General features: G+C 38.7%; 3 protein-coding genes and 1 long non-coding RNA gene across 5 annotated transcripts; 1 reads left to right on the forward strand and 3 right to left on the reverse strand.

The window, feature by feature from the left end:
• The first annotated feature begins 297 nt into the window (after positions 1–297).
• Positions 298–9,005, forward strand: pcolceb (procollagen C-endopeptidase enhancer b). The gene is made up of 9 exons (XM_030429752.1): positions 298–447; positions 2,096–2,204; positions 3,381–3,639; positions 3,863–3,987; positions 5,458–5,594; positions 6,119–6,729; positions 6,839–6,919; positions 7,735–7,905; positions 8,669–9,005. Exons 1-9 carry the CDS (start codon positions 362–364, stop codon positions 8,797–8,799), a joined length of 1,710 nt encoding a protein of 569 aa, XP_030285612.1. The 5' UTR covers positions 298–361; the 3' UTR covers positions 8,800–9,005.
• Positions 8,430–14,859, reverse strand: LOC115589067 (transmembrane protein 272-like). The gene is made up of 6 exons (XM_030429753.1): positions 14,782–14,859; positions 14,426–14,528; positions 14,110–14,178; positions 12,944–12,994; positions 12,254–12,436; positions 8,430–9,353 (listed from the first exon to the last, which is right to left on the reverse strand). The coding sequence occupies exons 2-6, from the start codon at positions 14,481–14,483 to the stop codon at positions 9,163–9,165; spliced, it is 552 nt and encodes a 183-aa protein (XP_030285613.1). The 5' UTR covers positions 14,484–14,528; positions 14,782–14,859; the 3' UTR covers positions 8,430–9,162.
• A 2,801-nt stretch (positions 14,860–17,660) lies between these two features.
• Positions 17,661–20,496, reverse strand: LOC115590185 (uncharacterized). Of its 2 annotated transcripts, XR_003985705.1 has the most exons (5): positions 20,427–20,496; positions 20,024–20,164; positions 19,652–19,716; positions 19,291–19,458; positions 17,661–18,519 (listed from the first exon to the last, which is right to left on the reverse strand). It is a non-coding gene; the product is annotated as an uncharacterized LOC115590185 (long non-coding RNA). The 2 variants fall into 2 exon arrangements; XR_003985704.1 differs by lacking the exon at positions 20,427–20,496 and having other exon boundaries at positions 20,024–20,334.
• Positions 20,497–23,516: 3,020 nt separating this feature from the next.
• LOC115589216 (transmembrane protein 272-like) lies at positions 23,517–26,543 on the reverse strand. The gene is made up of 5 exons (XM_030429998.1): positions 26,459–26,543; positions 24,791–24,866; positions 24,611–24,661; positions 24,381–24,524; positions 23,517–23,806 (listed from the first exon to the last, which is right to left on the reverse strand). The coding sequence occupies exons 2-5, from the start codon at positions 24,843–24,845 to the stop codon at positions 23,634–23,636; spliced, it is 423 nt and encodes a 140-aa protein (XP_030285858.1). The 5' UTR covers positions 24,846–24,866; positions 26,459–26,543; the 3' UTR covers positions 23,517–23,633.
• Positions 26,544–27,824: the final 1,281 nt, after the last annotated feature.

Here is a 27,824-nt window from a genome sequence, read left to right on the forward strand (position 1 = left end):
AAAACATACGTTCGCCATATATTCCATCGCCTGTTAAACAACAACACAGAGGTGGAACATAACAAGCACTCTGTACCCTGGGCTGTACATACATTGCTTTTGGCCGTGGTTCAGCGTACAGTGTAATTAATGTTGTTTCCCCCTGTTAACCTGCGTCAAACAGCCCTCTGTCCTCCCCGGATCACCCTCATTCACCTTTTCTCCTCCTCACCCATCATCACTTCCCTCCTGTTCCTCTCTCCCCTCCCCTTTTTGAACCCTTTTGCGTCTTTCCACGCCTCGGTCTCATTTTCCCTCCTTCCTCCCTCCTGCCTCTCCTTGTCCTCTCCCGTCTCTTTCTGAAACTCGGGAGGAGAGCAGGATGGAGGACAGGGTGTGGACAGTGTGCCTTCTCGTCACTCTGACGCTGGGATGGACCGAGGCTCAGAGTCAGACCAACTACACAAGGTAAGCTTACTTTTTAAATGACACTTACAAAATGTGAAACTTCAGGTATGCTATCAGTGTCCCTCTTGTGTTTTTCCCGTCTGCATCCTGCATGTGCACATGTGGCACGCTCTTTTTCAAGCCCACATCTGTCCGTTTCTTTCCTCCCCTGGTTGCAGTATTATGATTACGGAAAAGTGCAGCAGAAATAGAGGGTTACGCTGTTGGGAAGACGTGGTCGGCGTCCCGTAAACACACAAAATGACTGCACTGCTGTAATTGATGCATTGATTCTAGTGGGCACATCTACAGTAGCTTGTCCTCACATCTAATTTTTTTGTCAAAGCTGGCCATAAATTCAGACTTTTACCCTCCTGAATCCACATTTTTCTGTCTGAAAATGTCCTTTTTGGATGGTTTTTGAGGGTTGGTGTGCGCACCGCTCGGCTGCCTCAACACACAGAGGGTGTAAATTGAACACGAGAGACAAACAAATGCCTGTGGGCTGTTCAGCCCCAGAGGGTCAGAAGGGAGGGACACTCCACCCCCACTAGGATTTTTTTTTTTTTTTTTTTTTTTGGCATAAAGTATTGCAGCAAACACACAACGCATGCCTGAAGAGCGAAAAAAGGGACTATAATAAGTTGACGGGCATTCAAACCCTGCCTCAAGATATAAAAAAATATGTCTCCCCTCAAGAGACGGGCACAAGAGCAACACAGGAGTTAGGTTTGGAAGAGGAAACAAGCTGACCAGATGCCACAGCAGCCGACATCTAAATTAACGAGTGCTCGCCTAATTAAAAAGCCTGGCGTGGTCCCCGCTTAGATCTGTGTTTATCTGAGTGTGAAAGAGTGGGTGTGTGTCACCAAACTCCATGTGGTGTGCAGCGTTTTTTTTTTTGTATTTTTTTCAAAGTGCCCGTCTACTCAGCTTGTGTCTTACAGACAACTTTCTTGCGGTACAGTCAGTATACTGTATGTTGACGCTTTTCCTGGTTTGGTTTTGACCACGTTTTTATGAAAAAAATAGAGTTCGTTGGGGAACCTCCCCGGGCCTCGGAGAACAGAGACAGACTGTGCCACCGTGGTTTTTCGAGCGTGTATGTAAAACTGTGAATATATGTGTGTGCAGGCGCTCTCATGCCTCAATACACTCAGTATGTTTGTATTTTCTTCCAGTGGAGCGAGTTAAAGGAGAAGTTCACCCAAAAATGAAAATTCTGTCATTTTCTACACGCCGATGGAAAGCAGGGTGAAGTTTCGTAGTGGGCAAAACATTTCCGGAGCTTCACAGCAAAACAGAGTTGCGGCAATCTCCTAAAACAACTGAAGTAGATGGGAAATAAACAGTCCAAAAAATGTGTGGATTCAAGTCTACAGAAGCCCCCAAGATCTCAAATTGATTTAAAAAAAATAAAAGACTTGGATTAAAGTGGACAGGCTGTATGAAGCAAGCTTATGTTTTTTTTTTTCAGTTGTGTTCTAACGTTTTGAAACAAGTCCCTATGTAGAAGGCTACAACTCTGTTTTGCTGTGAGGCTCTAGAAATGTGTTGTTGACTACAAAACTTCACCCAGCTTTCCATCAGAGTATAGGTGGACAGTGACTGAACTTTTAATTTTGGGTAAACTTCTCCTTTAAGTGGCGGTTGTGTGATGCTCTTTTAGGCCTGTGTTCAACTGCGGAGGCCACCTGGTGACAGACTCGGGCATCGTGGCCAGCGAGGGATTCCCCAGTTACTACAAACCCAACAGCAAATGCACCTGGTACATCACTGTGAGTCATCCACCACGACACAGAATCCAGACATGGGTCTGAATTTGTTTTATAACAATCTTGTGAATATGAAACTCCTTTTTTAAATGGTTCAACTTGGTAGTTATGAGCACATGAAACAAACAGCCTAGGTAAACACACACGTACATAAGTATTAGCTGATCAGACTGATCTTTACTTACCGACCAGTTACCGGCCTATGACGTCTGAACCTGAGCTAGAACCTCCCATCTGCTCAGGTAATCACAGCTAAGCTCTCAAATACCAGAGAACAACAAGCATCACATTAATTGGTGCACATTTACATCTCATCGCACTATTCTAGATGTTTTGTGCGTCACTTTGAACATATCTTCCCAAAAATTAGTCTGACATATGGTGTCTTTGGAAACTATGAGATACTCACTAGCATTTTAGGTTTATCTGACCAAAAACCCTTTAGTTTCATTGACCGTTCGTTGTACGGACGACCAACACTGCCAAAATCATGAATAAATAAATAAATAAAAACATAAACACTTAAGCCATTAAAATGCTGAAAATAATTGTAGCGTTTAATTAATATATGAAACATGACATGACTTCATATCTCTGCTTTATTTTGCCACAGTAATTATTTTCCTTTGTATCAATTCAAATGTTGATTTACTTTCCCATATAATTCATTTATTTGTTTATTAATTATTTACTCATTATACTATTATATTTTAAAACCAGAGAAAACTGTAATATTGATTCATGTAACATTTTATATCTAATTTAATGGCTATCTTTATTTATTAGTAATATTTTTGGTGCATTTAATGTAATATTAATTTGACTTTTTTTTAAATAAAAATCTAAATAAACCTTGATGTATCCTCCTGGATTATCTTTTTTTGTAAAATATCTCAAAGTTTCCAAAGATACCATATTTACCAGACTCATTTTTATTATCTATCTGATTTAATTATTTAATTATTTATTTTAAATATGTGTAAAATGATGCTACAACCCTCTAGATTCTTTATTGATTTCTGCAGTTTCAGTCCTCCATAGAATCCTCACACTTGTGAACATTTAATGGTTGTGTCACTCACATAACCTGTGGTAACATGAGGCTTTAAAAAAAGAAAAAGAAATTCCTTCATTACATTTACTCCTGTAACTACTTCCTCTTTCCTCATTCTCTTCCAGGTCCCAGAGGGTCATGTGGTCATGCTCTCTTTCCGCCTCTTCGATATGGAGGCCGACCCCACCTGTCGGTACGACTACCTGGACGTCTACAACGGTCACTCTCGCTTGATTCAGAAGCTGGGTCGTTTCTGCGGGACGTTCCGGCCCGGCGCCCTCATCTCCACCTCCAACACCATGATGTTGGAGATGGTGTCAGACGACGCCACTGGAGGAAGAGGCTTCCTGGCCTCCTTCAGCGCAGGGAAACCACATGTGGAAGGTGTGGACATGTAATACCACAAGCATAGAAACAGACACCAGGATTTTCTAGTGATAAATGGCAGCACTGTGACTGAAAAGCTGTATTTTGCACCAAACTACAGCTGAAATGTTTGTCTTTTTGCCTCAAATACAGTAATACAGGGCAGAACGACGTCATGTACTTATGTGAAAAGGGTCACAGTCATTTCCTTTTGGCTCTGTCGTCTTTTTTATTCCCACAGAGAACCAGTTCTGTGGAGGACGGCTGATCAAATCTCAGGGCTCTGTCAAGACGCCCAACTGGCCTAACTCTAATTACCCAGCAGGCATCAGCTGCTCCTGGCACATCTCAGTAGAACCAAGCAATGTAAGCACTTTGTATATTCAAACTGAGTGCAGCGTCTCAGAAGTTGTACATAAATGTTGTGAATTTAATCTTTTAGTGTGAAGGGTGAAGCATTCAATCATCGACCGACCTTTGTTAAAGTCAATTAATATCACGAAGAAGACATTTACATCTTATTCCCCCATTTTTCTGCAGCAACCCCCTTACATTAGTGTTAGTTTCTGATTCGCCAGATGTAGATCGTTGGTACAAGCTAGCTATTTTCCAACTGTTTCAGTTGGCGTTCATATCCCTTCTGCTATTTGCATGTTAGCGTTTTCAGAAATGCTGAAAATGGTAATTGATTGTAACCCTTACCTGTGTGCTAACCTCTTTTTTGGTGAAATTTGGTGCCGTCGGGATGATCATGTGCCCTGGAAAGCTAATGCTAGTTTGACTACCTCCTTTGTATCCACCTTATTCCAAGACTTTATGATACCTTGCTAGAATTATGGGTGCGACTACAGGCCTGTCACTTAGCTGGATGGTAACATTACGTTGTTTCTCCTTCTTAGAGCGAGTGGTACAGCGTATCATTCATTCATGAAGATCTAGGTTAGCAACTTTAGCAAGTGAATACTACTAGCATTATATTATCATTGCTTTGCCCACTTATCTCACACTTCTCAGCCCTTAAAACCACCCTTGAAACGTCAGCTAAGTGTTAGTTACCCTACACTTTTGGAGTGGAATACAAACTTGACAGCACATCACTAGCTAGTTAGCCTAGCCTCCAGTTTTGAATGTTGAATGTTGTAAAGAGATTATGTATTTGATAGCAAATGCTGCGCAGGCTTGTTCGTAAACGGTAAACAATGTTTTGTATCTGCATTCACAAGAGAAAGAGTTATGACGTAGTAAAGACCCACTCCCTCTGAAGCATATATGCTGTGACCGTAAATATGTCCGACAACCATTTTATCCTCATGAGACAGGTGGAAAAATATCCAGCCTATTACATTTTATATTACCTCACACCTAAAAGTGAGGAGTATTCAGATTTAGTTCAATGGCGTTGTTTATAGGGCAGCTAGGTGTGTTGAATAAGGCTAGTTGATGCAGCGGGGCAGAGGGAGGAATGAAAGTAGTGGTGAAGGGGCCCATCACAAGGAAATGTTCAACCTCAGGTCCCTAATGTAGTGCAAGTGTGTGTGTGTGTGTGTGAGTATGACAGCGGCCTCGTGACAGAGTTCAAATGAAAGACCTCATTGAGTGCCCGAAGGTGTGTTCATGTGTGCCAAGAGATTGAACGCAAAGAAGGAGGGAAGGAAGCGAGAGCGAGGGAGAGAGTAAATGCCCTTCTGTATTGCAGAAGTCTGGCCCTTCTCCTCCTCCACCACCGCTACACCACCACCACCACCACTACTACTACACCAGCTCAGATTATTCATTCCCCATCATTAAATTCAGAAATTGTGAATGTTTGTGTACTCATTGCAACCTCTTCCCCAGGTGATTGAAGTGAAGTTTATGAAGCTGGACTTGGAGCCCGACACGTACTGTCGCTACGACTATGTGGCATTGTTTAACGGTGGAGAGAGGGATAACTCACGGCGGATTGGGAAATTCTGCGGAGATAGGTCACCAGGGTGAGAATATTGAGCAGAAGTGTAGAGGGACAGTAGGGCCACATTTTAAGGTAAAACATATTTGATTATCCACTAGCTAACATTAGCATTCAACCACTTCCTAGCTAACATAACTGTTTGATAGTTTTACACTTTACGACAGGAAAGGCTTAAATTATTCTAATATATTAACACATGTTTTGACTTTGATTTATTTAAGCCTGAAAGTTAAACACACCAGACTTAATCAAATAGCTATGTTCGCTACGAAGTGGTTGAATGCTAATAGTGGTAGCGGGTTATCAAATATGTTGTTTTACATTGAAATGGCGAAATGTCCCTTCAAAATTTCACTATCCAGACTTTTCATTTGATGATCAATCGGGAAGTGGTGAAATTAAACACAACATAGTAGCTTCCTACCCTGATTGGTGATGTCAGAGGAAAATGGCATGTGTGAATATGGTCTATTGCTTTCATTTTACCACACCTCTTCTTCTTGTCTGTCCAACATTCTCTCTCTAATTTCCTCATCCTTTACATAGAACTATAGTGACAAATGGGAACGAGCTCCTTGTCCAGTTCGTCTCTGACCTCAGCGTCACCTCAGATGGCTTCATGGCCTACTACTCCAGTGTGCCCCGCGGATCTAGGACGCCCACCGCCGGGGGAGACTTCATCTATGGACCTCAGACCACCTCAATGCCAGAAAAAGCAACCAAACCCACTAAACCAACCCCCAAACCCAGACCTGGCCTTCGGCCTAAACCCACCCCAAAACCAGCCAAAAAACCACTGGTGAAGATACCGCTGAAACCTCCACCACGCAAACCTATCGTCAAGCCCACACCTAAACCTAAACCAGCTAAACCCACACCAAAAGCACCTGTTAAAAAGCCTGCACTTAAACCTGGAGCTAAACCTACACCTAAACCTAAGGTTATTAAACCAACGCTCAAACCAAGCATTAAGGTTAAGCCCACACGTAAGCCTGCACTGAAGACCAAACCCACCTTAAAACCTGGAGTCAAACCAGTGAAGCCAACATCTAAGAGTGGAGTTAAACCAACAGCCAAACCAAAGATCAAGCCTAAAGTGACACCCAGACCTGGAGTGAGCAAGACAGTGACGAAGAAGCCTGTTGTGAGCAAAAAACGTGAGTGGAATTTCAAAATGAACAACCTGCATGTATATTTGCACACTTGTTTCAAAAAGTAACGTGCTTATCATGTGTTTTTGTTTGTTGTCGTGTGTGTTTTCTTCAGCCTTACCACTGAACCCACTGTGTACACAAGCCTGTGCGAGGACAGGAACTCTCCAATCCAGCTTCTGCCCTAATGACTTTGGTGAGCCGCATCAGCTGCCTTCTAGACTTCATCAGGCTTTCTAGAAATATTTTTTCCCAATTGTCACAGGATTTCAGCACTTTACTCTTTTTTCCTCTCTGTAGACGCCTCCCCTGGTGCCCCCTCTGAGTCGACTAGTGCATTTTGATAGGGATAAACCACTTTTACACTTCGGCCACATTTTTAAATAACTTTGTTGCCTCTGAGGGTTTCTTTTAAAAAGAGAGATGGAAATACACCCCTGAAACTTGCTTTTATTGTGATATAATCATGGTTGGTGTCGGTTGAGTTTGATAAATCGACTCAAAGACTCTCTCTGTCCTGAAAACGACATTTTTTGACCAGCATATTCTTTAGCCCTGAGGTTGAGAGTAACTTGGCACCCCCTTTTTCACAACATTTTTAACTCAGGGTTAACAATGTAAGTGTTGGGTTATACAATTTATACTGTAGATCTACTATGCCTGGGTTAAACATCCATTGGAAGTTGTCAAAAATGTTTATATTGTGCCTACTCTGTTTACTTTAGCCACATTTCACACTGGAATCTTTTTACCCATGTGTAGTCAACTTTCAGGGGATAACCCCACAAACACAGGGCCTTCAAGCCCAAGGCTAAAGTGAAGGTTAGGTCTCTTTGGAATGTGCCATTGTGAATGCTTTCTTAGCCTGGTGCTAACAGCACCAGCAGTATGAAAAGCCCTGAGTATAACTTAAATATTTATATGTAATTCTTTAGAAATAACCAAAAATCTATTAATTTGTGTTACTCATTTATCTTTCTTTCCATTCTTACATTTCTCTCTCTTTTTCAGTGATTACGGGTAAGGTTACAAGTTTGACCACTGGTCAGAGGGGCTCAGCTACAATTGAGGTATCTGTAATCAAGGCCTATAAGGCAGGACAACTGAATATCACAAAATCAGGACCCATCATGTCAGTCATTTTGACCTCCACCTGCAAGAGATGCCCTGGGCTAATCAAAGGTACAGCATAACTATCTTTATGTGTCTCTACATATTACACATACACATGCAACACCTGTACATATGGCTGTAGCACTGTAGCATTGCAAGTTGTCAAGATGGTAAAGAAAGACAACAAAGAGAGAAACCAGGTCTTCATACCATGGGTAAGGCTTAGATATCTTTCCTAAATGTTACTTACAAATGATTTTTAAACTGGCATCATTCAGGTTTCTCATTCTGGTGAGGACAACCGGACACTACACATGAACCATTTGCACTTTCTGAGATGTTGGGCTGTATTGTATTGCTTCTGGCTCTGTTCAGAAGAGTTAAAACAAAACATTTAAAATTCACAGTTAGGTTTAAGATCAGATTTCATTTGTCGTCATTTATGCAAATTGGCACATATTTAATTTGCTACGATCATTTGCATATTAATCAGAAAAAATAATCAGAAAACTTGTCACACAAAATAATTATTGATTCACTGTTGTTTCGACCTACAAAATTAAAGGATAACAAGAACACAAAATCTCCATGTATGCAGACGATGTGAAACTTTATTTATATTTATATCTAACCAATACATCCCAAACATTAAAGTCATGGTAGATTATTTTCAGTTCCTTTGGAAGTCATTATTATAACAAATAATGTCTAATACATAAACAGTATAAATAGAGTATCATACTGTTATTGGTACTCATCTACTGACATGGTACACTGCATTACATTTTCAAACAACATGACAGACTTTTTCCTCTCTCTGTATATTCCCCAGGTAAGAACTACGTGCTGATGGGAAAAGTCGACGCACAGGGCAATGGCCTCCTCAGCCCCTCCAGTTTTGCTCTGCTCTATAAGCCCATCCACGCCAAAGCACTGGCCAATCTCGCCCGCAAACCATGCTGACATCACAGCTCAGCCGACCAATCAGATTGCCAGCGCTGACTATCTCTCTGAACATATGTAACTTTAAATAAAGTGTGAAGACATTTTAATTAATATTCAAACATACTTGTATTTTAAAAGAGTAAACATACAACACTGAGTATTGTATTTCGTATTTTGTATCTAAATTATATTTCTGTGATAAAAAATTGATCTCATACAAACCACATGATGTTGGTGATTGAGGTGATTTTTAATTCAGAGGATTACATTTGACCAAACATTATATAACAATATCGTGAAGAACAGCTGTAGCTTTGATTTAGAATATGAGATGACACTCCAGGCAGAATGATAATATTGCATTTATCCATTTATATACATTTATATAATCGTGGAAACACACTTGAAAGCAAAACAGCAGCAGCCTGAAAGGATGATAAGACCTACTATCACGCAGATGATGGTGGTGTCAATGAAGGCAAACAAGTAGAGTGTCCTGTTGCAGTGAGGTATCAACTGTGTTATGAGCTTGTCGTAGTTGGGTGGGTAGATTGAGTAGATCCACACACCACCTACAGTAGAGAACAAGAGGCCAGTAGTAAACTTGTTTGTATATAAAAGGCTGTTACACTAAAGTGAAACTCTCGCCAAAAAGCAACCGAGGCTTTATTTGTGATTGAATATGAGTCAAACCTTCGTGTAAATGCATAATTACGATGAAAGAGGCACTTTTAAGATTTACCGTAGTTTCGTTTTCGGGCAAGCTAATTTTCAATGGAGTGCATGAGGCACTGACACGCTAGTATCAAAATCGCTATTTCTACAACACTAAGAAGGCTCGACACAACATGAAACTTTGCTTGTAGTATCACCAGGGTCTCTACAGAAGGTTTTTGAACTACTCACCGTAGGAGCTGGATCTCCAGCGTGTTGCCGTCATGGCAGACAAAAAGTGTTGATCCCCGAGTGCGACCTAACAGGCAGGAGAGTAATGGTGGAACTCGGGGATCAACACTTTTTGTCTGCCATGACGGCGACACGCCGGCGGTGCAGCAACAACTGTGAGTCGTTCAAGAACCTTCTTTTTAGTAAACTCTGTGTACACAAACAATGTTCTCTTGTTCTAATCTTAAAAGTGCCTCTTTCGTAGTAATTATGCTTTTACAGGTTTCACTCATATTCAATCACAAATAAAGCCTCGGTTGCTTTTTGGCGAGAGTTTCACTTTAAGCAATTCTTATGAAGTGTTTCACACAGATATTTTATTTAAAGCTGTATTTGTAATCATAAGAGCAATTATTGATTGTATACTGCATCAGAGCCAAAATAGTGTATTTTAAAATTGATTCAATTTTATCTGCAATTGGATAAAAAATAAACAATTTCAATATTCAGCAGCTGTATATTTAGCACTTTTTATGCTTAAAGTGTAATTTCACCAGTTGTACACATTTAAGTGTGTTTACAGGTCTTGAGAAGTACTTTTGCATATGTGAAAGAAAGTAGTAAAAGAACTGTTGTGGCTACAGATAAAGCTGCATGTACTCTGATAAAATGCCTCCAGTGACGTCACTCAGTGGCTAAATTGCATTGTGGTTAATGAAGACATCGGGTTTTGAAAAGCAGTCCACAGGTCTAACATAGCACTCAAAGACATTATATATTAAAACTGGACACAGCGTTGGAGGCAGTGGAGCCTATGAAAGCTGCTCAGTGGCATTTTTAAGGTTGTGACACTAACGAAGCACTGCGCAAACCACAAAAGGGTCAACACAAACTGGTCCCTTGGTGTCTAAAAGGTGGCGGTGGGAAATAAAACCCAAAGCCATCCACTGATTCTATCAAAATGATTGATGAGCAAAAAAAAATTACCCAAAAACCAAAGGTCAAGTGCAAGCTACTGATCAGAAACAAAATGTAGAAAACCGCCCAAAAGACAGAAATCTCAAACACACTCAACCCAGATTTTCACCCCAAACAGAAAAAGCAGAGAGCCAACTGATGGCGTTGACTCCCTGAAAACACAAAACCAACTGAGCAGGGGAATTGAACCCCCTTATAGAGTCTCCCAGGGAGAACATCACAGGTGCACCCAACAGCTTCTGTTGACCTGTGACCTAGATCTTGAGAAATCCCTGTTCACATCAGGACCTTGGGTAGTCCCCCCAGGAATCCGCTATTCCGCGATGGCGGAAATTACCGCAGAATTCTTGGCCGTCCGCGGATTCAAAGACCTTCCGCAGAATATCACATTTTGCATGTAGTTTTCATCCTGGCCGACTTGATTGCACATTTTATGTCAGCATTTCATTGCTGTAACTGAATGTTTACATTTACTATCTGCAGTATGCAGTAGGCACGTTATGTTTCTAAACCTTCACCCATAGTTTGGTGAAAAGTTTTGCACTTTTTATGTTAAAAAAGTTTTTATGTTTATGTATAAATCTGCCCAACAGGGACAAAGAAAATGTTGATGTTGATTATTTTAAAACCAGTAATAGTAGGTTCCACAATGTTTTACAGTGTTCTGGTATTGCAATTAATTTCATAAGAGAATATTTGATCCATTATTACATTAAAAAAATATGTTTTTTTAATGTTTGCGGAATTTTAACTTTCAAGCCGCGGAATCAAGAATTGCTCTCCGCAGAATCAAAATTGCTCTCCGTGGAATTTAAACTTTTTCTCTGCAGATTCCTGGGGGGACTACTTGGGGACTCTCTGATCTGGCCATAACAGGCTCTTCTAGACATTTCAAATGTTATTTTCCACAATGTAAGCTTATGGCTGCATGATGTAATTACACAGTTTGGCCACTATGAAAACTGGTTTCAAAGTCTGGCACTCCTCCTGGGGATTTATAATCCTAGAATTTGTCAAAACCTGGTGCCTACATTACCCACAATGCAATTTAACCACTGAGTTTCATCACTGGAAGCAGTTTATCAGATAACATGCAGCTTTCTTGGGAGCAACAAAAGATTTTGCTCTTTTTCCAAATAAGAAGCACTACTACTTTTTTGCTCCCCAAGACCTGTAAACACACCTGGATATGTAAAATTGGTGGATTAACCCTTTAAAGCAACATTATACAAATTGCTTTAAGTACATTTAATGTCAGATACTTTAAGACTTTTATTCAAGTACTGTATGTATGGGTGATTTTCACTGTAACCAAAGCAACATTTTACTATAATATTTTTACTTCACCCTAAAATTTCAATATTTTCATATTCTATCTTCTAATCTAAAAAGATTCTATACAATTGTGTTGACAAATTCTTAAGTCTGTTTCTAGCAATGTTGTGAGGATCATGTAGAGGCATTAGGGGGCCATCTAGTGGCTTGTTAACAGCTATCCACTTAGTCAACAATCATAAGAAACATGTGCAACACTCACATTTCAGCTAATATATTTATATTTTCATTTGAATTAAATTGGTCTGTCTACTGTTCCATCTTTTGAACTTACCAGTGATGAAGAAGCAAAAGCAGAAGAGAAGGCCCAAAGTCAAGATTGTGATGACCAGGTAGTTCTTGGGGCTGTCCTTATACCACCAATAAGAAATCACTGTTACAATTGTGACGGTTCCCAGTACCTCCATGTAGATGGGAATGTAGGGCTGGGCCGGGCAGTCATGGTGGAAATATCCTCCTGTTGGCCAAATGGACACAGATCTGACTGAACTTTAGGGAAAATCTGATGGTTTTGGGGGTTAGGAAGAAGAAAAAAAAAACCCAAAACAATAATTTGATCTAACTAACACGCACTGCCGACAGCCAAACCATGAGAGACATGTCTTATTCCTCTGACACAGAGATCCATTGTTTCCTAAAAACAGTTGCACTGGGTGTGTTGACAGTAGTTTAATTTTAGATGATCCCACATACAACTTCCTGCTGCTGTGTTTCATCAGTGACAGCAAAGGAACATGAGTCTGAGAACCACTGGCAAGACAAGTCAGAAAGTACCGGCTAATGTGTTCGATATGGTTTACAATGATAACCATATACCAATACCAATGATATACCAATGATAACCATATATCAATACCAATGATATACCAATGATAACCATATACCAGTACCATAGCTATTCCCTCTAATCAAAGGAGTTTATAGTTACAATCTGAAAAGAAAAAAATTGCACTTGGTCACTCACCAATTCCTATCTGAATGAGGGCATTGACGAACAGCGAGACCCCGAATGATCCTGTTGAAAGACAGACAGAACATTTTTTTTTAAGACATTACAGATTCATACATGTAGCAGCTACAGGGGTGTAAGTACAACATTCTGGGCCCTATACATTAGCTTGGCATTAATAATAACTGAGCCAACAACTGAACACATGAATCTTTAGTGGTTATTAGTCACTGATGAATTTGTAATAGTACATTTAAACATACTATAATAATCTGTTATAATCTGTATAACCCTCTTCTCTCAACATACTATAGTTTTCAATTACTGTGTGATACATTTTCAATGGTTAGAAATTAGGCTTGCTCAGAATCATGCTTCAGAGATCAGTATTTTCTCCATGTTTTGCAGTCCAGTGTGTAGGACTGTGTGATCAGATTGAACCAAGTAAATTTTTTCTCCACCAAGTGCATAGAAGAAATTACAGGGGCTGATAAACCAATTACATAAGCCGAAATTGCGAAAGGTCTCTTCTAGACCTTTTTGTTGGTTTGTCTGTTCGGGGCTACTATAGTAATCAAGCTGCAACCTCCTGGGCTGATAATTGAAGCCAATGCGGAGGTACCAAAAACTGCAGTTCATCGTATGGCCACTTGAGGCTGGCTGCAAAAGCGAGTCAATCCGCAGAACATCCCCCAGCTTTACAGCAGAAAATAAACATGTTTACAGCTAGTTTCAGTCCCGATATCTAACACTCACACACCTGTTTATTTACCCCAAACAGCAAACAGACATTATAAGCGCATTAGCCGTAAGCTAGCAAGCAAAAGCGTGCACCGAGGATTTGCGCATGTCTGTGCATTTGAATTCACTTGAGCCTCCATATGAACTCCGACCTCAACAGAAGGCAAACAGCTCCGGACCAGAGCAGAATCTGATGTGAGTCCAGGTGTGTATTCTTCCAGAAGGTCTGGCTCTGCTCCCGTATTCCTTCCATTAGATCTCCCTAAATCCTACATCCAGTATATATAATTCACAAGCTAAAACACAAAGCTAAACAAAACACTATTGTGTCGCTATATGCTAGACCCTCTACAAAACATGAAGCATACAGCATTATTATTTTAACCCCTCAAACTGCTGAAAGCCCAACATAACTTTAAATTTTCACAATTTGCACTCACCGCTTTTCTTGTCATTGCCAGTTGATGCGACACCCTCTGCTGCCACACTCGCTGTGGCTGTTTCTGGATCTAAGAACAATGTGGATGAAAAGGTTAAGTTTTATATGGTCATTTTGATAGTTGATGTAACATGACATGGTTGCCACAACACAGATAAATGTATGTTATGCAAAAATATATGCTCCAAGCTATCCTGTTTGACTGCCTGTAATCTAAGGAACACACTGATGTTAGTGTAAAATAGCCACCGACTGTGGACTGATGATTTAGCTATGACCTCAAGCATACATGACTTAAAGCTCTCTGTATCTCTCACCTTCGACTGCTGCTGAGGAGCCAGAGGTTTTGAACGTGCCGTGAATTTCCACGGACATTATCAGTAGCAGTGGATTTTACCCAGCAAACTGCCCAAGTTGAGTCTGAAACGCAATAGAGACAACTTTAAAACAATACGTCATTCAACACAAGATAACTGACAGAAGCTCTAAAAGGCTGTAATGGAAGTTTTTAGGAAAAGAGAAAATGTCTTACGCTAAAAGTACATTTAGGTTTATTGTCAGTATCAAAATACCATCAGACATTCATAGACATTTCTTCTTCTGTGCATATGATAAAAATGATTAAGTAAATTCAAATAAAAAATATGATAGAATAACCAGATGTGTTCATCACCTCTCCGTGTGCCCAGCGAGCTGTACGTCCCTGGTGGCTGGAATATGACAAGTAAAGCTTGCCTCAATTTCTATTAGTTTTGTGTGCCAAATTCTGAGTTTAGAGTCTAAAGTCTAGAGAAAATGAGTCAGGCTATAAATCATTTACTTATTTATATTGTTTTATTATGTTCTAGTCTTTTATTAGATACATGACATCTGTTGTGTAACGTTTATGGATGTGCCACCTTCATGCAATTAATTTGGTAAAGCTGGACGTGGGTCAATTGAGGCTACTGTACAAATCTCAGCTGGCAGCCTCACCATTAACCCCCAGGCAACCCATCCACACACCCACACCCACACCCAGCCCGCCTGCCCTCTTATACAGCAGTTAGATTGCATCCATAAACCAATGAGATTGGCGACTGGCTGCTTAAGGCAGTTACATTTGTAACAGGAAACATGAATAATCTTATACATACAGAGTTCTTGTAAATGAGGCCACGGCTGTACAGACGCTCCCCACACTACGTCCTTCCAACGTAACTTCCAAGTAGATTGGGAGTGTCAGAAATTATTTTTTTCATTTAGAATGAACATATATGACTGTGCCACCTGCTAAAATGGACCCTTTAGACGCCTTAACAGTGCAGTCTAGAAAGGTAGACTGATGGCCGTAATGTTGTCTGTTATCTAAAGAGAATATCAATCGTCAGTCCTTCTTTTTTTTTTTTTTTTTGCCTCGCTATTAAACCATTAACAAAACGATCAAACCTAATGAAACAGTGGTACAGATGACGAGTTCAAGACTCATGGTACATAGCTCTTGAGCGCTTGAGAGCCCAGCTGACAGCAGGTTACTTCCCATCCCCTCCAGGTAGATGCAGAGGTGGGGCTGCTTGGGTAGTTGTTGTGGGACAATTCTTAACATGTTCTGTCACACTTTTGCTCACTCTGTCTCTTGTCCACGTCAGAACGGTGGAGAACCTCTGAAGAAGATGTCTGCTGTTCTGGGTGAAAGTAAAAAATAAAGAAAAATCATCTGAGTAAATAGTCTCGGTGGTGATCAATTTTCCTTTGTTTTTAAAAATTGTCTTTTTTTCTGTTACAGTTTTTCTCGATTGTTTACACACATTTTCTTTTTTTTTTTTTTTTTTTTTTTTTGGCATAGACACCTTTATTAAGCAGTAGACAAATAGGAAATATGGGACAGAGAGGGGGATGTGACATGCAGCAAAAGACCTCCGGCTGGAATTGAACCAGGGTCGGCTGCGTATATGGCATGCGCTCTAACCACTCGAGCACCTGCGCCAGTACACACATTTTCTGAAAGCATGCCTCATGCTCTCAGAACTCTACACACAAATCAAAAATCAAACACACAATGGGCAAAACCCCTCAATTCTCCTGCAAAATTAAACAAAGTTTAATTTTGCAGGAGAATGTTATTTCTTCTCAAAATGGTATTTTGTGTTCAAATGACGCACACAAACCATCAAATGAATAGACATTTATAAGAACCAGTTGAACACTGATGTGCTCAGTGTAAAACACTATGATGAATGGAAAACACTTCTTCTTCATTCATCATAATGACTTAGGCCTTTTTTGTTCAGTTACACTTACTACAGTCAGTACATACAAGTGTGTTGTAAAATATTTGAGAATATTGTTTTTATACTGTACACAGTGTACATCCCATCCAACACAAAGTGCATATACAACAATATATGGTCTACATACAAAACAACAGAAGAATTTACTGTACACAGTTACAGTAAAAAAAAAAAAAAAAAACCCAACTGTACAGCATGCTCTCCTCTGTTTCGGCCTGGCCACAGCAGCTCATCCACATCACAAGCAATGTTTTCCCTGGCCAAGCAGCAAGAGAAATATCGCCTAGCATGGTGAAACCAGCCATGAAAAGCACCAACTGCTATATATCCACATGCGTCTTCCATAGCTTGGAGAAGGGGTATACGCATTTGTGGATTTCGGTCATACACTTTCCATCTCCAGGCAGAAAAAAATTCTCAATAGGATTGAGGAATGGAGAATATGGAGGGAGATAAACAACTATAAAGCGTGGGTGGGCAGTCAACCAGTTACGAACCAGAGCAGCCCAGTGGAAACTTACATTGTCCCAATTGACAACGTACCTGAGCTGCTCTGGTGGAATGAGTGTGTTGTGTAGCGTGCCCAGGTGTTTGCCCATGTGATGAGTCAGTACACATAGTAGGGCAAATGACATAGAATTTTGAATGACAGTGTGTTCCTTGTGAAAACAAGAGATTGTCTTTATGAAAATTGTGCCAAATGCAGAGAATTTGAAAAAAGTGTGTTTTAGAACTGCAATTTAAGTGTAAAGCAGGAATTGTGCTTGTAGTTTAGCAGAATTGGTTCAGGGGGTTGGTGCATGAGTTACATGTTGTGGTCATTGTGTCTCAAGTATCAATTTTTGTGTGTAAACAATTGAGAAAAACTGTAACCCAAATTTCTATGGTTTTATTACACATTTTTAAAATGTAGTCTGGGATGATGTACATGTAATCTGTTACTACCCAACCCTGGACATAGACCTACCTCTGTCATAGAAAGTCACACACTCCAAAAAAGGCAGCAGTTTATATGCATTTCACATTGTGTTTTGAGAATCTTGTGTGTTCGGGGGACATCTTGTGGCTTCTTGCTATTATTGCAGTGTACAGACAGAGAAAGGAACAGCCACTGATGAACCAGAAGGCCTGAGGTTGATGATGGAGGGAAAGCAGGATAGCCCAATGGAGGTTGCAGCATCCCATCCACCTCAAAGTAAAAGTTTTTCATCAGTTTTTCATTTGATTTTCTTTTCAGAAACTGGTCTTAACAAACAAAATACAAAACACAAAAATACAGTAGTTTCATTGCCCAAAATTAATCATTATTTAATCTTAATTGTATATTTCTCATAACAAAAACAAAATCACTTGAAAAAACAAACCAAAGATGTGTTTTTTCACATTCTATTTCTCGTTAACTACCACAGAAATCAAATGAAACAAAGAGACTGTGCCGTGAGGATGATTCCACTATGACAACAAGCACACGACTTTTACACAAACTCTGTCGTCTCTCATCTATTACTGCTGTTGTAGTAACTGACAAGCTGCAGAAGTCTGAAAAGTTAGAAGAACTTTCTGAAGAATGTTGAATTGGTACACTGCAATACCAAAAAGATACGTTACTCTCAGAGCTATGTGTTGACAGAAAAAGTCGACACACAATCGCAATGGCTTCCTCCCATCACTGATCAGTGACATCAGATTATACATCATTACATCAATGCCCTGAGTGTGTCTCTGAAAACATGTGACTTAACATTAACAATTAAAATATTATGAATAACATTCAAACATAATACTGTCTGAAAAGGTTATTTTAAAATAGTATATTTTGTATGAAAAAATATATCAGGCACGCATTAAAATACAGAAAAACTTTTTCAAGTTTGATGTCTCAGATCCACAAACCACACAGATTGTGATCTACTAATCTAATTATTCCTGCACAGCCATTTCAGCATCATTATAAGACAGTTGTCCCTCACAGCAACCAGAGAAAGAGGCTTCAAATAAGGAGAACGCTCGGGAGCAAATCCACCAAAATAATAGGAAAAAGGTCGAGATGGCTGTCCAGCAGGCAAACGAGTTGAGGGTCTCGTCACAGTTGAGTTTGCCGCTTATATTTTCATCGTGAATAGAGAAGATAATCAAATTACCTGGAAAAAAAGAAAAGAAATACACTTTTTGTCTTTTTTGTGGCATCAAAGTTCTGTGTAAATAATTTCATAATTAGGCTTTACACAGATGATGAATGAACCAAAGACATTTCAGGTAATGGTGTTGGCACTACTGCAAGTTGTAAAGAGTGCAGATGATATTGTTACCATGTAGATCCTGGACTTAAATGCTGGATATGGACAGTGACTTTCTTTATCTGATACATTATTTACCTTAAATCTAAGTATTTTAAGGTCAGTTTACATCTAGTGACACATACATGTTGCTACAGTGTGTTTATTCTCAAAATCTATGCACCCTAAAGTGCAGGTATGTATATTTAATTGCAACCTGAAAGAAATCCAAACATTAGGCAAAAGAACACTGCATTTTCAAATATATTGTCACTCAGTCATTTAAGTCTGATGTCATGACACCAAAAAAAAAAAATAATAAATGTAAAGCAGTGATGGATCATCTAATAGTAGGTACAATACTGTGACACAATAACAAAGTATTCACTTGCCTTCACAATTACATATCTTGGCTTTTAAGGGATAGTTTCGCATTTTGGGAAATATGTTTAAATGTTCTCTTGCAGAGCGATAGACGAGAAGATCGATACCAGTGTCATATGGATCTGTTCAATATGAAGCTAGTGCCAGCAGCCGGTTGGCTTAGCTTTGCACAAAGATTCAACACAAGGGGGGAAATAGTGAGCCTAACTCAGTCCAAAAGTAATAAAATACACCTAAAGCACAGTCCCTTACCAGCGATGTACGAGATAAAAAGGAAGTAAATGCACGTGTAGCTGCGTTCTCTATCGCAGGACAACAGGAGGCTGACACCCGTCATGCTCAACATGATGCTGGCTCCCATCACCATCATATAGATGGGGATGTAGGGCGCCCCCGGACAGTCATTCCTGTATATATATCCTGTTTTGACACAAGGACAAAGAAAAGTTCACCTGTCTCATTTAGGACTCATTATTGACAATCTGGATATATGCTCATGACAGTGAAAAGGAAAATATACAATATGTTTAAACGTCACAACATATAGATGTTTCATATTTAATTTAACATGCAAAACAAGTGTGAAAGAATTTTGCACATCATGGTGTGTTACCAGAAAGGCCAATGGTGTGCTCATTTTCATTACCCTCCTGCATTACTGGTTATGAGAAATCTAACCTGCAAAGAGAACAGAGACGGATACAACACATGTCTGCGCTGTTATCATAAATAAATAGTGAGACTCCTCAGTTAATACTACTCCATAAAAACACTCTGTTTTGTTAAGTATTCATTCTCCATGTAGCATAAATTAACTTAAACTAAATTATTTTAGATTTTGTTTACTTTTGCACTCCAGATACTCAAAACAGCTGCACCAGTTTCCTTCATGGCTATTACACAGTACATAATATATAGGAAAATGTGGTACATTCAGCAAATGTGAAAACAATTAGTGTTTCAAATTGGATAGGTCATGTGTTACCTGTCTGTGCGTCTCCTGTTCAAAAGGAAAGGAATGGGCCTTAGCTCCAGAACGGGGTTGCATATATTGAACCAAACTGCGTATGTCTCATCCTCCCTGTGCCAACACGATGCTTCTCCATGCCCACTTTCACTTTCCTTTCTATTAGATGTGAGGGGGACTTGAGAAAAGCTAAACACTCAAATAATTCTACATCATTGTGCAGTTGTAAACACTACATTGCATAAAATCTTTTCTAGGAATAAATCATTTATTTGTTAATTTACTTTTATATAGGAAAATGCAGCAGGCTAGAATAGGGCCTGCCTGGTAGATCAACAGTATGTTGACTGCTCTGTGAAATTGAATGATGACGTAGGTAAGAACAGCCCAGCATGTAGAAGCCTGTATGTTCTGTACTCACCAGCTGACATACAGATGATCATGTAACAGTCGACCACCCACAAGTTCTGCAGCGCTGTTATTAAAGTTACAACATAACCCTCGTTCTCTGATAATGAAAGTAGGCAAAGACTGCAGCCTATCACATGAGACACTGCTGCTACTCCACTTCAGACAGAAACAAGCAGAACAGACGAGTAAAGCCGAGAAATCCAAGAACTACATGGAACAAAAGAAGCAAAAAAACTGGAGAAAGTGGTTGAAATGTGCCCATATAGCACCCAGTGTTTAAACCTGTCAGATACTGAAAGATGACATCATGTACAGCACTCCTGCCAGGCCAATAAACTAAATAAGGATCAGCAACACATTAATGTGAAAGATTGTGGTTTTACATAGTAACGACATACAGATTTCTATAAGATGACATATAACAACATGTATCAAGTTATAACATAACTTAAATTGTAGAACAAGAAACTTTTCCCAATATAGGCTACTATTTATCTAGCTATAATGTGAAATGTCATGTATAACATGATAACATGTTATAACATGAAATGCCTCGCTATACCTTGAAAATATACCCTGAAAATATCTTGTTACAACATGAAATGTTTTACCTTATAACAATGACTTATCTCTCTATAAAAGCAAGGAATCTCTCTCTGTGTGTGTGTGTGTGTGTGTGTGTGTGTGTGTGTGTGTGTGTGTGTGTGTGTGTGTGTGTGTGTGTGTCTGTCTGTCTGTTCCTCAAATATCTCTGCGGATCAGGATCAGACTGACCTGAGAGTTTCAACATGGCTGCTGCTTGGTTCAAGGGTGTGCAACGTCGGATTTGTTTGGACTGCAATGATACCGTCAATAAATTATTTCATAAATGCTTTACAAATTCCGCGAGCATTGTCCACTGGAGCCACCACAGTCAGGTGTGCACCAGAGCCAATCACTGCAGAGCTCAAACCCACAACATACCTTAAGAAACAAGCGGATTTATACCTGCGAGCTGGACCGGGATTTTGCCGGCGGTTCGTTCCCGTTCTGTTCTGTGCATCTAAACTGACTGTTGTGGATTAATGAGACTAAACGAGTCCGGACCGAGTCTGTTTGGGTCTGAGGAGTTCGGACTTAGGGTAAATATTGTCCGCCACGCTTTTTCTCGAACATTGTTGTCACGTTTGCTTTGTGTCTGGTGCAGGAAGAAATGGTAAAAACGTGCTTTTGTCACGAAAGTGTCCAAGCAGCAAGTTTGGTTGTTGAGGAACGGGGAAGTTGTGGGACGGACGGAGGCGGATGAATGACAGGCAACGACGGTCGGTGTAGAGATAGCGATAGAGACAGCGATATTGAGAGTTGAGAGATTTGTGACATTTAGAGTGTTCGGAGTGTATAGTTAATGTGTTATGTAGTGTTTAGTGTAGTGTGTTTAGTGTGTAGTGGAGTCGTTTTTTTGTTTAATGTGTCAAAACAATGAGGAGACAGCTGAATGTGGAGCAGGCAGTGCAGCTCTTCATTCAGCTGGAAGGAGCTCAGGCAGACCTGAGCATTGCCTGCATTTAAATGTAAATAGTTACATATAACTTTGTAAATTCTTAAAATGTATGCACATATTTAGCAAACAACAATTTATATTTGCATTATAAGTAATAAAAAATGGTGGTTTGTTAAACATATTTGTGGTTTTCACAGTAAAAAAATCTAACTTTTTCTACTCGGAATGTATGTTTTTTTGTGATTTTAGGTCCATTGTGTTAATACAGTATGTCAAAATAAAAAAATAACTGTACAGTCACACTTGTGAGGTTGTGCTGAAAATAATGACTCCAAGTAAATAGTTTTTACAGTGAAATATAATGGCAAAATCAAAAATAGTCAAAAACGGCCAATTTTACCCATGAATATCAGATTTCACAACACACGTAAATATCCCTGACGTCTCACCTTCAAACACAGCCTCATTTGGCCATCCATGAAAAAGCTACTTAGCCATCCACTTTTCTATAGGAATACATATTTCCTATGGGCACTGCAATAGTCATTTTATAATGTGAGACATTTTGCATTATAACAAGATAAAAACAATGTATTGAACAAAAGTTTCTTGTAACACTAAAGCATTGTTTAGGCCTATACTGGAAATTAGACATTACTTAACATGATTTATAGCTGCTTTAGAATAAAGATATATTCATTTTGACCCTGCATAATTTTACCTGTTCTTTCTCAGCCCTGTAGGTTATAACCAATCCAGTCCTTTCTGCCATTTCAATATTTTGGAATCTTTAATATTTATTTATACATTAAAAGCAGACAGCTATCATTCCAGTCTCTAGCGAAACTCTAATAGATGGGATCTGTACATTCGGTTAGGCTTTTTTTATTTACAAAACCTCACTGGAGGTAAGTAGGTTACCTGTGCTTCAGATTGGATGTTGTGCATATATTTCTATATGCTACTTCTTATACATATATAATCCTCCACCAGTTGATATATTATGATCCTGTAAACCTGTAACGATTTTGACAAGTATTTATTTGGTTTGGATGATTAATTTAATGTTTATTTTTATATAAAGATATTTGACAGAAACAACATTTTTTATGTTTCTATATCAGTTTGTACCAGACACATTTTAACAAAGAAAGTGTTTTATACCTATTTTTATTCATGAAATGAGTGTATGCAGATGATATGATTCTTTATTTTATCGCTATATTCCAAGGATAAAAGGCAGTAATAGTTGAAATAAAAGGGATACAATTGTGACATTCTTTGATTTTTTTTTTCTTTGTTTTGGTTTCTATTTTTTGGTATAAATGATGACAATAGCATTAAAAAAGTATATAAAAGAGGAGCATCATTTTGGCTGTTGGTATTTTTGAATGATATTTGTCCGATGATGTATCCATTCAGCTCCTCTGGTATTTGACAGACAGGGCAGTGGCCTTTTCAGCCCCTCCAGCTTCATGCAGCCATCATTTGTCAATGACATTAGATTTTACATCATTAACAGATTTTCAGCCCTGACTCTGAAAGCAAGTAACTTTACATAAATAAATGAAGATATTATGAATCTAATGTATGATGTGATGTAATAGTCAAACATAACACTCTTGTGAAAGGTTATTTTAATATAAACATGTATTGAATGTAAGACATGCATTAAAACATTGATGTCATGAAATCCACCAACCACACAGACTGTGATCTTCTGGCTTTCCTTTTCATTCAAACTGGCACATCATTAGACTCTTCTTTGTCACTCACACAGGCGCAACAGAGTACAAATAATAGGGCATAGGTTACGATGGTGATCACAAAGGCAAACAAGTAGAGTGTCTGGTCACAGTAGAGCTTGCCTTCTTTGAAGTCGTTGAAAGAACGGAAGATGAACACATTACCTGGAAAAACAACCAAAGGAATAGTTTGACTTTTTCAAAAATACTCATACTTGAGAAGATCGACAATAGTCTCATAATGATCTGTTTAAGTTTCCATGAAACAGCTAATGGAGTGCAATTTGTTTCACCCTTGTAAGGTGTTTCTTGTAAAAAGAGGTAGCAGCCAATTCCGCGGAATGTACATTACACCCCATCCTCTAACCGTAGAGTCACAGATAATGACTCTGCCCCAGACTGCCAGCTTCCAGCAAACACAGTTGGGCTGGAATAAAGCACAACACAGCCACCAAAAAGCCAGAGGCTTGTTTGGTGAGAGGAATATAGGACTGATGGGGTTTTCTTGCCAGGTTTTGCTCTTGGAAAACAGCTAACAACATGTTAGTATGGATCCCACTTATTTTCCTACACCATCTCTGATCGGTTTCGTAGAATAATAGTTTTTTTTTTTACAATAACCACCAAATCAGAAATAAAATTAGATTTTTAAATTTTTTTAGCAATCATAACAAATGGTTGAGCTTGAATATTAATAGACCAAATTTACATGAAAAATAACTTTAGTACAGTCCCTTACCAACGATGAACCAGAAGAAAAAGAAAACAGCGATAATGATGCTGCACTCCTTTCTGCAGCAGAACACCAGGATGCCGCCTCCAAATACCATCAAATAGATGGGGATGAAGGGAATATCTTCACAGTAATTTTTGTAGCTATATCCTGTTTTGATTCAAGGACAAAGAGGAGTATCACTTCACCTGTCTCATACAATCTGAACACATCCAGTAACTACATCTGGCACTTACCAACTCCTGCTTGAGTGATGAGTAGAATGAAGAAAATCACTCCAACACAACCTGTAGTAAAAAAAAAAAAAAAAAAGGGTTAATATTTCAGAAATGACAATACATACCACATGTAGTTTTCATTGACACTTTTGAAAGAATGTATCATGCAATCATCAGAAATGCATCATTATCTCCTACAAAGTGTTACTGCTGGACAGCTGCTGCGTTGACGTCTGATACCCTCCGGCATCATTTAGGGGATGATGGATTTAACCTACGATGAGACAAACAAAACTGAGACAGAAGGAATAGGTTTTGAAAACTCCCACTGTCACCTCTTTCCATTCAGCAGGTGAGAACACCTGAAGGCCCAGAGATGACTCTACTTTCTGCAGCAAAATTTATAAAAATAATAGCTGTGCATCAGATCTCCATCAAATACTGTTATTAAATGATGATATCTTCAACACCCGAGATCCTGAGTTGGCAAGCAGTGAATGACAGCTCATCTGAGAAGACATGAGCTTCTTAATCTGCCTTAAAGCCTACAATATCCAATGAGTGATGTGATGTGACCCATGCCAGCTTCCTGGTGATTTTTGTATCATGTAGCCATTGAGAAGTCCAGCTATAAATAGTTTAATACAGTTTTTTAATCTATTTTGGTGTTTTGAATAGGCTGTTTTTTCACCTAAGCAATTGTTTTGGACTATTTTATATGTGCAAAGTTAGTATGAATTTATTTATACTTAAATGCAACTTCAATTTCTATTCATTGTAATATATTTTCCCTAGGGCTGCACAAATACTTTTAGAACAATCAAAATTACTATTTGATTACTATTGTTGAGTGCAAACATCACTGTAACCTAATTATAATGAATCTCCTCTCACATTTTCTTTTTTGTCCTGCTGATACAGACCGCTAACTCTCAAAAGCAGAAATAGACTGCAGGGTCAAAATTGCAGGCATGACCTTGAAGGACTTCACTCAACTTTACAAGGTGAGGACTTCGTAGTTGGCGCAGTCAATCTGTTTCCAGAAACCCATGACCTTGTTGTGCAGTCCAAATTCTGCACCACAGTTTCCCTCTGGATACATTTTTTATCTTATGCAGTACAGAATACGCAGAAAAATATCATACATTCTGCAAATGTGAAAACAATTAGTAATAAAATTGCAATACATTATGTGATAGTTTAAGGTAGGTCATGTGTTACCTTTTTGTGTGGCTCTGGCTCAATATGAAAGGAATGGGCTTTTGCCCCAGAACAAACTGTGTATTTCTCCACTTCCTGTGCTAACATCCTGCTTGTTGATGCTAACGTTAACTTCCCTTTCTATTAAAACAATAGCGTCAATCATTTAATTAATTATTTATTTAGGCTTCCTGACTCAGCTCACCACAGATAACAGTTAGTCTCTCATCAACCACCTTACAAAAAAGTAGTAATTGTGTTATCTTTTCCAGGAGTAAATCATCTATTTTTTTATTCTATTTGTATTCATCAAAATGTAGTTTAAAAAGGATGCATTTTTATCTTGTTAGAAAAGATTCAGTCATTTATTTATTAAACTTCTTTCACTTGATAATGTAACGCAGTTCACAGCAAACCCTCCCCTTACAGGAAAGTAGTAAGTAAGAGGCTATTTATCTTTGTCATTTCTAATCGATCACTTATTGGTTCATTTTACTTTTATATATGAAAATGCAGCAGTCTAGAATAGAAGCCTGCCTGGTATATTCGTCACTTGGCATGTTGACTGCCCTCTGAACATGAACAATGACGCAAGTAAAACATTTTATAAGTTGAGCTTGAGTTAACTGCATGGACAGTGTAAAAGCCTGTATGTTCTGTACTCACCAGCTGACAGATTCAGATGACAAGCTCTGACTGTTTGTGTGTTGCCGTGCAGCGTTATAAAAGTTACCACAGATACAGATCAGAGAACTAGGGTTATAGTTTCCTGAAAATGAAAGTAAGCAAAGACCACAGCCTATCACACGAGACACTGCTGCAACTCCACCACAGACAGAAAAACAAGCGGAACAGACGAGCAAAGCCAAGAAAGAGAAGAAATGAGAAAGTGGTTGAATGTGCCCCTCAGAACATCAAGCGTTTAAACCTGTCAGATTCAGATACTGAAAGATGGCATCATATGTACGGCAGCCTATTACTGCCATGCCAGAAAAAAAATTCAGATCAATGACACATTATAAAATGAAGTTTTGAGTTTATATTGCGATAACTTTGTGTTCAAATGTGTCATGTTTTCACATGACATAACTATTATTCGATTCTCTGTGTTATCCTGATATTTATCAAAATATTCTTAAAACTCCAACAATTTCACCGAAACACAATCCAGTCACTTTACCATTTGTTTTGTTTGGAAACAGATATTTTTAATGTATCACAGATAGAACACACTTCTTTTTTTATTGATAAACAATCTAAGAATCTTAAATAAGTAAATCATAAAGAATCATTAAGTTATTACTCACATTTGATTCAAATTGTTGTTGTGTCGCCACCCCTTCAGCCATGGTGGCAGGCGAGTAAATGAGTAAATCAATACAGGACAGTACATCAGCGAACTAGATAGCTTTTTCAAATCATTCATGCAAGGATATTCACGATTATTCAAAAAATGAAAACGTACCACTATCAATTTATTTAGCTATTTATTGCGATCCTCAATAAAAAATTGTTCCATCCCTACGTTGACAAGAAGCGTAGGGATGGAACTGTCAAAAGACACATTCTTTTGATGTGTTGTAACATAAAATGTTTCAGGTTGCAACATGATAACTTATATTGTTATAAATATGTCACGGTATAATTTGATAATATAACGTGAAAATATCTTGTTCTGACTTGAAAACATCTTGTTAACATAAAATGCTTTGTGTTACAACAATAGGTCACCATCTTAAAATGTGAAACATAACACAATAAACCGTACGAAAAGAGAAAAGTGTTTTGCTATAACATGATATTAATGTGTTATATATCTTGATATAACATGAAAACATATTATTACAACAATAAACTTTCTCATTTTACAACATGACCTGGATACCATTTCTTCTTTTTCTGGAATGGCAGCATTAGGCTTCCATTCAGTTATATTGTAGGACTCAGATGATTAAATATTTCCTTATGTTATTAATCAACTTAACAATATATTGTATTCTATTTAGGTACTGCATGGGTTAGCTGCAATAAT

Source organism: Sparus aurata, chromosome 10 (genome assembly GCF_900880675.1).
Source record: "Sparus aurata chromosome 10, fSpaAur1.1, whole genome shotgun sequence".
Taxonomy (NCBI): domain Eukaryota; kingdom Metazoa; phylum Chordata; class Actinopteri; order Spariformes; family Sparidae; genus Sparus; species Sparus aurata.

Coding starts and splice junctions, on each gene's coding strand:
- pcolceb (XM_030429752.1), top strand. CDS start 362: ATGGAGGACAGGGTGTGGACAGTGTGCCTTCTCGTCACTCTGACGCTG. Junction 448..2,095: donor AGTCAGACCAACTACACAAG/GTAAGCTTACTT, acceptor ATGCTCTTTTAG/GCCTGTGTTCAACTGCGGAG. Junction 5,595..6,118: donor TGCGGAGATAGGTCACCAGG/GTGAGAATATTG, acceptor TCCTTTACATAG/AACTATAGTGACAAATGGGA.
- LOC115589067 (XM_030429753.1), bottom strand. CDS start 14,483: ATGTCCGTGGAAATTCACGGCACGTTCAAAACCTCTGGCTCCTCAGCA. Junction 12,437..12,943: donor CCTCATTCAGATAGGAATTG/GTGAGTGACCAA, acceptor TTTGGCCAACAG/GAGGATATTTCCACCATGAC. Junction 9,354..12,253: donor CTTTTGCTTCTTCATCACTG/GTAAGTTCAAAA, acceptor TCTCTACTGTAG/GTGGTGTGTGGATCTACTCA.
- LOC115589216 (XM_030429998.1), bottom strand. CDS start 24,845: ATGATGCCGGAGGGTATCAGACGTCAACGCAGCAGCTGTCCAGCAGTA. Junction 24,525..24,610: donor CATCACTCAAGCAGGAGTTG/GTAAGTGCCAGA, acceptor GAATCAAAACAG/GATATAGCTACAAAAATTAC. Junction 23,807..24,380: donor TTTCTTCTGGTTCATCGTTG/GTAAGGGACTGT, acceptor TTGTTTTTCCAG/GTAATGTGTTCATCTTCCGT.